We start from the raw sequence: 10,510 nt of genomic DNA, 5'->3' as shown, positions 1-10,510 counted from the left end.
AGAAGAATCGTCCCTCGTTCGTACATAATGTATGATAATTCTTGACATTGTATTTTATGATGTGCGAAAGAACATAATTTATTAATTCTTATATCATTAAAAATATTTAGAATAACACCTATGCAGGAGTAGGATCCAAACAATGTGCTTGGTGATGGTACACTGGATATTTCCACTATTTTATAAGTATAAATGAGGGTAATTTAAAAATAAATAATAGTTCAGATAAGATTTGCAATGACTGAGCAAAATTGTAATATTGGCCATTGTTCACTTAAATCGGCGGTTCTTATCGTAAGTCCAAATCTCAATGGTCAAGTCAACAAACCGGACACGATGAGCTTCCGTAAGCATATTCAACTCAATTAGTTTTGAATTTGATCCAATCCAAGAAAATGATGCTGATGCTCATTAATTTATTATAAATAAATGTAGCACACAGCTCAATTCCTGTACAAAATAATTTCCTCGTTCATCTCTCTGTTAAGATCGTCAAATCCTCCAAACTACAACCACAATCCATGGCCACAATCAAGCTCCACGCATTCGTCATGTCGGCCCCGGCGCAGCGAGTCTTCGCTACCCTCTACGAGAAAGACCTCCCGTTTGAGCTTATTCCCGTCGACATTCGCTCCGGCGAGAACAAGAAACAACCTTACCTTTCCCTTAACGTACCTAATTAAGCACTCGCATAAATTTATATTATATATATATATATAGCTGTAGTTTCCTCATCTTCTTCTTCTTGTTTTGATCGTTCTGATAATATCGTTCGTCCTGTTGATACAGCCTTTCGGCCAAATCCCAGCCCTTGAAGATGGGGATCTGAAGCTCTTCGGTACGATCTGATCACCCAGATCAGTTTATATTATTATTGATAATACGCATGCATCTAATCACTCGATGATGCATTTTAATGGCCGCGTTGACTTGTGGGTTCTTCAGAATCGAGGGCGATTACGCGGTACCTCTCGCACGCTTACGCCGACAGGGGGACCCAGCTGATATTTGAGGACTCGAAGAAGATGGCGGTGATGGCGTCGTGGGTGGAGGCGGAGGCGCACCAGTTCGACCCGGCGGCGTTGAAGCTGGCCTGGGAGCTCGTTTTCAAGCCGATGTTCGGCCAGCAGACGGACCACGCGGCGGTGGAGGAGATCGAGGCGAAACTGGAGAACGTTCTGGAGATCTACGAGGCGCGGCTGGCCGAGTCCAAGTACTTGGGCGGCGACAGCTTCAGCTTGGCGGACCTCCACCACTGCCCCCTGATTCAGTACCTGATGGGTAGCCCGGCGAAGCGGTTGTTCGAGTCGCGGCCCAGAGTCAGCGCCTGGTGCGCCGATATCCTGGACAGGCCGGCTTGGTTGAAGGTGGTGGCACTGAAAACCAGCCACTGAAGCGGTGGTATCTATGGAGTGCAATTTTGTTCACCCCCTTTGACGGGGTGAACATCACTCTCACAAAATTTTGAGGGTGAAAAAGCAACGGAATGGCCTGAATTAATTAATTGTCGTTCCGTTGTTTTTCTACCCTCACAATTTTTGTGAGGGTGATGTTCACCCCATTAAAATGGGTGAACAAAATCGCACTCGTATCTATGGGAGGGAATCATTATCGCCGTGCACACGTGAATCAATTTTCTATTATGTTTAGGGAAATTCTATTAAGAGCAACGGTTTTACTTTTCGCAGTTATATTTTAATATATTTAAAATATTTTATTTTGAAAAGTCATTTTTACCTTTACATTCATTTTCTTCCTCAATCAATTACCCGCCACTCATTCCTTTCAAAACAGCCATCTATCCCTTCCAAAACGAAGACAATATAATAAAAAATTATCATATCCAATATATATAATACAACAAAAAATACACATATATATACATTAACACAACAAACATATATATATATACATACGCATACAAAAGGAAGCACACAAACATATATATAGATATATATATATATAGGAAGGAAGCTCGACGGCCATGGCCGCCGAGCTTCATCAATCACTCCCCCGAACCCTGGAGTTCAGGGAGCTTGAAGCTCCCCGAACTCCAGGGTTCGGGAAAGCTCGGCGGCCATGGTCGTCGAGCTTCCTTCCTCTCTTTATATATATATCTATATCTATATGTATGTGTGCGTATATATATATATATATATTTGTGTGTCTGTGTGTGCGTGTATATATATGTATGTGTGTGTTTGTATATATCTATATGAGATTCTGGGCGTGATTGATGAAGCTCAGCAGCCATGGTCGTCGAGCTTCCTTCCTATATATATATCTCTATATGTATGTGTAAGTATATATAAATATATATTTGTGTGTCTGTGTGCGCGTATATATATGTATGTGTGTCTTTATATATATATATAGTGTGCTATTATTTATTTTCATCTATTTTTTGTGTATTGTGAAGCTTGTATTTGTAAATCGAAATTGTTGAGATTTGAAGATGTTAAAGAAATGAATGTTTGTGAATTGCTACCTGGCATTCGGGAACGCTAGCCTTCCCTGAATGCTGGAGTTCGGGGAAGCTGGGATTCCCTGAATCCCAGAGTTCGAAAAATTCCAAATTCCCCGAACCCTGGAGTTCGGGAAACATTGTGTTTCCCGAACTTTGGAGTTCGGCAACATGATATTAAATAAAATTTAGGAAGAAATATGTATTTATTTTTAAAAAAAAATTAAATTATTCAAGTCCAATACTTATATAAAAAAATTAAGTATACAAAAATATGTTAATATAAAATATATTATATTAAAAAAATATGTTAGTATAATTTCATAAAATATAAAATATAAAAAAATAAAAGATGTGTTCCCCGAACCCATGAGTTTGGGAAATTATGGATTTTCCTGAACCCACACATTCGGGAAATCATAGTTAGATAAAAAAAAAATTAAGCAAAAAATTATATATTTGTTTTTTAAAAAAAATAAATTATTTTTATCCAATACTTAAATAAAAAATTAAGTATAAAAAAGTATGTTAATATAAAATATGTTAATACAATTATATAAAATATAAAATATAAAAAAATAAAAGATATGTTCCCCGAACCTTGGAGTTCGGGGAACTACGAATTTTCCGAACCCACGGGTTCAGAAAATCCGTTATTAGATTAAAAAAATTAAGTAAAAAATATGTATTTATTTGTATTAAAAAATAAATTATTCTATTGCAATACTTAAATAAAAAATTAAGTGTAAAAAAATATATAATATAATATATTATATATTTTAGGAGCCTCCGAACTCTAGAGTTCGGAGGTAGTAATTTTAATAATAATAATAATAATAATATAGCATTATATTAACTTAAAATAGTGGAGGGTCCATGCAAATTGAAATCTGTAATATATTTTATTATATAATATATAAAATAGAAATTAAAATATATAATATATAAAATAAAAATTGAGAGCCTCTGAACTCCAGATTTCGGAGGCACGGGCCATTTCCAAAACCCAGGTTTCGGAAGTGGCCCAACTCTCCGAAATTTAGGTTTCGGAAGTGTTGGACGCTTCCGAACCCTAGAGTTCGAAAATGGCCCAACCCTCCGAAATTCAGGTTTCGGAAGTGTTGGACTCCTCCGAACCCTAGAGTTCGGAGGCATAGGCCATCTCCGAACTCTAGGGTTCAGAGGCGGCCAGCGCTTCCGAAACCTGGAGTTCGAAGGCGCGGGCCGTTTCCGAAACCTAGGTTTCGGAAGCGGCCCAAGCCTCCGAAATCCAAGTTTCAGAGGCGCAGGTCGCCTCCAAACCCAGTTCAAAGGCCATGCTGCCTCCAGTTCGATGGCGGTGACCAATCCGGAACCCAGGCGGCCACCACCTTTGCCTATCGAACCTCTCACCTTCTAGCCTCCAAGTTCAAACATGTAAAAATTACCCGTGTTATCAGCAAATGCAGAGCAAAGAGACGCGGCTATAGAGAAGGGGACGGCAACGAGTGGCTGTAAAGAAGGGAATGACACGATGTATGAGATATATAAGGGTAATTTTGGAATATAGGTGGCTGCAACAAGTAATAATAGTAGGTGTGAAGAGTATTTGTTAAATTTATTTTAATTATGGCTGCGAAGAGTAAAAACCTGGTTGCGAATAGAATTTCCCTTATGTTTAACCTTGGAATGATGGTCTTTACGCATACGTCGTCGTTCGTGTCCTTAATTTTAAGGCTTAATACATTTAAAAGTTTTTCAATTATTACAAAATATGACATTGAGTCATTCACCTAAAAAACCTCAAAATTCAATCTTTAAACAATTAAAAAAATACATTTTTAGTCCTTACCGTCAATGCGAGTAAACGATTCCGTTATATTTGTCCCAAACCTATATATACACATATATATATACATATACACCCGACTTTATATACATATATATATTAATACACAAACACACTCAGGGCCATAGCCATGGCAATCACCGCCATGGCCGCGACCATCACCTATGCCCCAAACCATGGCCCCAAACCATGGTCGCGATCATCACCCACCCCCCAATATACACAAACACACGCACACATATGGTCGTTATGAATGCAACCATCACCCACTCGCCATGGCAGCCGCGATGAACGCGACCATCGTTGCGAGAGAAAGAGCTGGCTTCGACAACTTCTTCTTCAATGCCCCCACTCGCTCCTCCTTCTTCCCCGACTCCGCCACAACATTCGACGGTGATCTCCCTTCCACGATCCCCTTCAAATGGGAAAATAAACCCGAAATTCTGAAAACCAAGAGAGATAATAATGAAGAGAATGATAATGATTTTGAGTTCGAGTTCAGTGGGTCGCTGGAGCGAGCCTCGGTCTTCACCGCTAACGAGCTCTTCGACGGCAGCAAGATCAAGCCCCTAAAGCTGCCGCCTCAGCTGCAGTTCCCCAATCACGACTTCGCCTATTCTCCCAAATCATCGATCAACAAGAAAGCTCTCAGAGAATCCCTCTCGCCAAGACACAAGAAAAAGGATTTCAACCCTTTCCAAGCCGCGATGGAGCGGGCTTTCCAAGAAAATGCAAGCCAGGAGCGAGGATGAGGGTGGGTCAGAGAGAAAGAGAAAGAGAGAGAGAAAGAAAGAGGGCCACGACCATGGCCGTCGGCTTCCCATTCGGTTGCCACCGCCATAGTGGCCTTCGCCGTCATCTGCTTTTGTTGGAGTGGGCTACATGCTGCGGCCACCGTCAGCCACCATCTGCTTCTGTTTGGTATATATGATATACAAAATTGTAACAACAAACGGATGTAAACGTGTATTTATATACATGATGTAAACGTATATAAATACAAAATATGATGTAAACACACAAACAGATGTAAACGTGTATGATATACAAATTTTTGTTATGTCACGCTCCTTAAACAATGTGTGATGTCACGCACAAACGGATGTAAACAGTAAGGACTAAAAATGTATTTTTTTAATTGTTTAAAGATCGAATCTTGAGATTTTTTAGGTGAGGGACTCAATATCATATTTTGTAATAGTTGAGAGATTTTAAGATGTATTAAGCCTAATTTTAATAGAGAAGATAAGTTATAAATGTAAAACTTTTATCTTATTACGTAAAGTAAGAATCAAACTTACGATTTATCAATACAAGCTCGATATAACCGCTCAACGTGTACCCTATAAACTTGTATTATGTTTCATCTTTGGTGTGTTTTCAGCCGTTCCATTCCATTTGGAATGAGTTTTTGAGTCTCATATATTATTGCTGCCTGCTATTCCTTTTTGCAGTTTTTTAGTGCTCTTCTCACTTCACAGTGCTATTTTTATTTTGATTTGATAAATTATTATTATTATTATTATTATTATTATTATTATTATTATTATTATTATGAAGTTCAGAAAATCAAAATCCCCATAATGGCATTAATTAATTTCTTTTTTGTCCCTTCATTTTATTTTAATTTTATTTTGGCACCATTGATTGCATTCATTAATTAATTTCTTTTATCAAATTTATTATAAATAACCTCTTGTAGTTGTTTTATTATCTCCATATTATATAAATTGCAATTTTTATTTGTGATATTAGAAGTATTTTGAAATTAATTTCTTGCAAACATCAATATTCTGGAATCTAAGCATTTATCTATTTATTTGATTTTTATTTAGTTTCAGTTTCAGAGTCCAAAAAAGAGAACAATTCTTCATATAGTGAGTTAATTTAAAAAAGCCAAACGCGGTCCCCCCAAACCAAGAGTTTGGGGGGGCGACCAAAGTAGATGCTTCTAGATCCGGGAATATTATATATGAATTATTATTATTAGATTATATTTATTAATTAAGATATGAAAAATATTTTAAATATTAAATATTTTTAATATATTTATTAAATTTATCTGGTGATCTTTAAAAAATAAATCATGTGACTTCTTAATTTAATTTTTTAAGATATATTTATCTCTCACATTTTAAAAAAATATATATTTTAGTTCTTATAAATAAGAAAAAAAAATAACGTTTGTGTCCTCTAGTACATTTTAAAAAATTTAACAAATAATTTGATAAAAATTTTAAAATACTTGTCAATTTTATTTTAATTATTTTATATCTTGATTCAAAATATTTCTTTCCTATCTTAATATTTTTTTATATTATGAATTTTAAAAAACGTTACCTTAATATATTATTATGGTGGGGCCATGAGCATGTTAATTTCTAACCATGGGGCCACTGTGGAAAGTGAAACCAGAACAAGCAGCGTTCACGTGGAGTGTGTATTGAATTCAATAGATCACGTGATCACATAGGGGTTAGACCCTGTCCCCCACGTGGATGGCTATACTTAATTTATGGAATTCATTTTTTTAAAAAAAAAATATTTATTTTATTTTGGTGGATTTTATATTAATATTATAATTTGGATTTCATTTTTAGAATTGAATTGAATTTAACAATTTTTTCCAAACATGAAATGAAAGGTTAGAATTAGAAATGAATTTCACAAAATCTTTTGAAATAAATTCGCTCACTCATTCATTCCAAACAAAGCCAAGTTATGGTTTATTAAGATAATAATATATTTTTTTTAATGTCTTTGATGGACCAAAGGGGGTAATATGTCTTTACCTATACTTTGATTTTAACCATCAAAATGATTATTAAAAGTTAATTTAATTCCTAAATCAAAACAAAAGCAAATAAGATATATTTTAGAAGGAGAACGAAGAAGAGACTTTAACGTCACGGCGCACGTAATATGATGAATTGATTAATAATAATAATAATAATAATTATAATAAAATTAGGAGACGTTTCAAAATAGACAGCATTTGAAAGGAAAGGAAGGAAAATAGTAAAATTATTATTATAGTGATTAACAAATAGAGAGATGTTGAAATTTTTTAAATTAAATTAAACAAACAGACAAGAGATGAAATCAAATTCTTAAAAATCAAATCAAAATAATAATAATATATTAAAAAAAACATTTTGTATTTTCACCCAAACTCTAGAGGATTTTAGAAGAGAGAGAGAGAGAGAGAGAGAAAGGGGAAGAGGCAGGGGCAGGGGCAGGGGCAGGGGCCAGTCGAAGAGTCATTTTATTTTTACTGCCCCCTCTCTATAAAGGCATCTCTTGGGTATCTGTTAGCCTTGTCCATTTACAGTCGTTTTACCCTCACTCCTCCTGCCCATCCCATTAGCGACGATGAAGGTGTACGGGCACGCCGTCTCGACGGCATCGCAGCGAGTCTTCGCTTGCCTCTACGAGAAGGGTCTCGACTTTGAGCTCGTCCCCGTTAACTTGGTCACGGGCGAGCACAAAAAGGAATCCTTCCTCTCGCTCAACGTAAGTTCAGATACGCAAAACCTATGAAAAAGAAAAAGAAAAAAAAAAAAGAAAAAACTGACGTTTGAGTTTCCTTTTTTTTTTTTTTTCTTCTTCTTGCAGCCCTTTGGTCAAGTCCCGGCCTTCGAAGATGGAGATCTGAAGCTCTTCGGTATGAATTTAATGTGTGATGTGCTTGTATTTTTAATCTGATTCTGTGTTTGTTTGACGGATGGGTTTTGAGTTTTGCGGGATTAATTAATGAATCGCAGAATCGAGGGCGATTACCCAGTACATAGCACTAAACTATGCGGGGAAGGGGAACAAGCTGGTGTTCGACGACCCGAAGAAGGCGGCGACGATGACTGTGTGGAAGGAGGTGGAGGCGCTGCACTTCGACACGGCGACGACGACGCTGGGCTGGGAGCTGATCTTCAAGTCGCTCTTCGGCCTGGCCACCGATCCCAAGGTGGTGGAGGAGAACGAGGCGAAGCTGGTGAAGGTTCTTGACGTGTACGAGGCTCGGCTGGGCCAGTCCAAGTACATGGGCGGCGACGCCTTCAGCCTGGTGGATCTGCACCACCTCCCCAACATTCAGACGATGATGGGTACCGACTTGAAGAAGCACTTCGAGTCGAGGCCCAAGGTGAGCGCGTGGTGCGCCGATATCCTCTGCAGGCCGTCCTGGGTGAAGGTGCTGGAGATGAAGAAGAATCAAGCTTGAAGTTAGTAGGGGATTTTGGCTCTGATTATCTATCTATCCCTCCCCGGTCTTTTGTCGAGTTTGTTGACGCGGGTACAGGGCGAGTCAGAACTGGAGGAGGAGGAGTTAGTTTGGCACACCACCCGAATGAATGAATAATAAAATAATAAATAATGAATGAATGCTTTTCTTTTTAATTGGTATTTGCCACTTAAATTACTGGAGGGAGATTGAGAACATGGCATGGCACCATCAATAATAAAGGTGTCCTGAGAGTGAGCGTGGGTTTGGCAAAGGCTGGCCGAGAGGAGGACGAGGAGCGATGAGTCCCACGTGATACCACCACAGGGAGCGGGAAGCGTGCACTGTGCACTTTTTTTTAACTCTAGCGCTCCCCCGCTGATTGATTGCTCACTGCCCCACCTTTTAATTTGTCTATTTTACTTACCTTACAATTAATTAATGTATGATTTGATTTTCCTCCTTTGCTAACGAAACGAATGGATGAAAAAGATAAAACACCACTAAACTAACTAAAATAATGTCGAGGAAAGTAGTAGTAACCAGTTCAGTATTTTATTAATTAATTTCTTCTCCAAAAACCACAAATGAACGTTTGAGGGAACAGCCGTAGCATCATAGTCTCTTACTCACAACCTCAAGTACTGTGACATATAGAAAGGCACTTAATTGGCTGGTTGAAGTTGGAACTAGCTAGAAAAATTGGGAAGTGGTCCATGAACTGATGATTCAATTGAAATTACAAACAAAGACATGAAACAGAATCCACTCCAGAAACAGAAAGACCCTGCTTGCTTCTTGTTAACTACTGTCCCTCCCGGCTAACCTACCCACTTTATTTATTTGTTTTATTTTTAAATATTGAGAAATGTGATGTAATTTGAGAGATATAGACATTATCAATGTCAAACCCTTTGCAGAATCAAGGTATTTTTTTATAATTTAGATTGATACATAAATATATCTTTTTTTAATAATAATTGTGTTTTGGCAAACACTTGTCATTCTCTTCTCTCTCTCTCTACGTTGGGGGGTGTGTACTGTAGGAAAGAAAGCAAAATGCAATCAAGACAGGGCTCTCCTCCACCTGTAAAGTAAAGCTTCCTAAGCACCCACCATACCCTACTACCAGCTCAGTGGCATGAATTAGCGATTCTTCTCGGGATAAAAATAAGGAAGGCGGAACCCAGTCCTTGGCTCTGTCCTGGCGTCAACGTCGTCAAGTTATCATCGAGAATAGAATCAGAGTAGAGCAGCAAACAAGTTTCATTTGCATTCATTGGCTTTGGTGCTATATATATATTTACTCGGCTCTATATATCTTACATATAAGGGCTGCTAGATAACAGTGATTTGACACTTTTTTTTTTTTTTTTTTTTGTTTTCGTAATAGATTTTAAGTAGTTTGGGATTCAACAATGCCCGATGAATCAATATCTGAGTAACATAAAGAACTTCCATAGTTGTTGAGTGAGGAGTCCAATGCGCACAAAGAAGAAGTGGGCTCAATAGAAAGTGAACTAATTAGACCTTGTTTTATTATAATATAAACTGGAAGCTAGAAAGATGCTTAGACTAAGGTAGAGTGCTGTGCTGCCACCAAAAAAGCCTGTTTCATGCTAGGCTAGTCGTCCAGATCTACTATAACCGAGCCACCTTTGCCATATCCACAAATACTTCATCCTACCAAGTGTAAAGCCATTTTATAGCAATTCAAGACAATAATAATAAAGTAGAAAAATGATAGCGACTTGAACTGGTCAAATTAAAGTTAATTATTTATCAGTCTCCCTCTCTAAGTCAATAATGGTTGAACTACCCTCGAATCAGAAAAAGAGAAAGAAATCAACAACTATCAAAATTTGACTTAATTCATTGAAAAGAGAAAAACGATAAAAAAAATAAAAATAAAAGAGAAAATATCAAAATATGTTCATCGTATTAACAATTTTAACAACAATTAAAAGAAAACATAATTAGAGTTAAAGAGTAAAAAATACTA

General features: G+C 37.2%; 3 protein-coding genes across 3 annotated transcripts; all 3 read left to right on the top strand.

The window, feature by feature from the left end:
- Positions 1-386: 386 nt before the first annotated feature.
- LOC127797095 (glutathione S-transferase-like) lies at positions 387-1,742 on the top strand. The gene is made up of 3 exons (XM_052329627.1): positions 387-671; positions 790-838; positions 946-1,742. The coding sequence occupies exons 1-3, from the start codon at positions 522-524 to the stop codon at positions 1,392-1,394; spliced, it is 648 nt and encodes a 215-aa protein (XP_052185587.1). The 5' UTR covers positions 387-521; the 3' UTR covers positions 1,395-1,742.
- A 2,825-nt stretch (positions 1,743-4,567) lies between these two features.
- On the top strand, positions 4,568-5,044 carry LOC127791650 (uncharacterized). The gene has a single exon (XM_052321659.1). The coding sequence runs from the start codon at positions 4,568-4,570 to the stop codon at positions 5,042-5,044; it is 477 nt and encodes a 158-aa protein (XP_052177619.1).
- A 2,559-nt stretch (positions 5,045-7,603) lies between these two features.
- Positions 7,604-8,684, top strand: LOC127797102 (glutathione S-transferase-like). Its single transcript, XM_052329640.1, has 3 exons — positions 7,604-7,805; positions 7,908-7,956; positions 8,057-8,684. The coding sequence occupies exons 1-3, from the start codon at positions 7,665-7,667 to the stop codon at positions 8,506-8,508; spliced, it is 642 nt and encodes a 213-aa protein (XP_052185600.1). The 5' UTR covers positions 7,604-7,664; the 3' UTR covers positions 8,509-8,684.
- The last annotated feature ends 1,826 nt before the right edge of the window (positions 8,685-10,510 follow it).

The sequence above is a fragment of the Diospyros lotus genome, chromosome 1 (genome assembly GCF_014633365.1).
Source record: "Diospyros lotus cultivar Yz01 chromosome 1, ASM1463336v1, whole genome shotgun sequence".
NCBI lineage: Eukaryota > Viridiplantae > Streptophyta > Magnoliopsida > Ericales > Ebenaceae > Diospyros > Diospyros lotus.
This window is presented reverse-complemented; position numbering and strand designations above follow the sequence as displayed.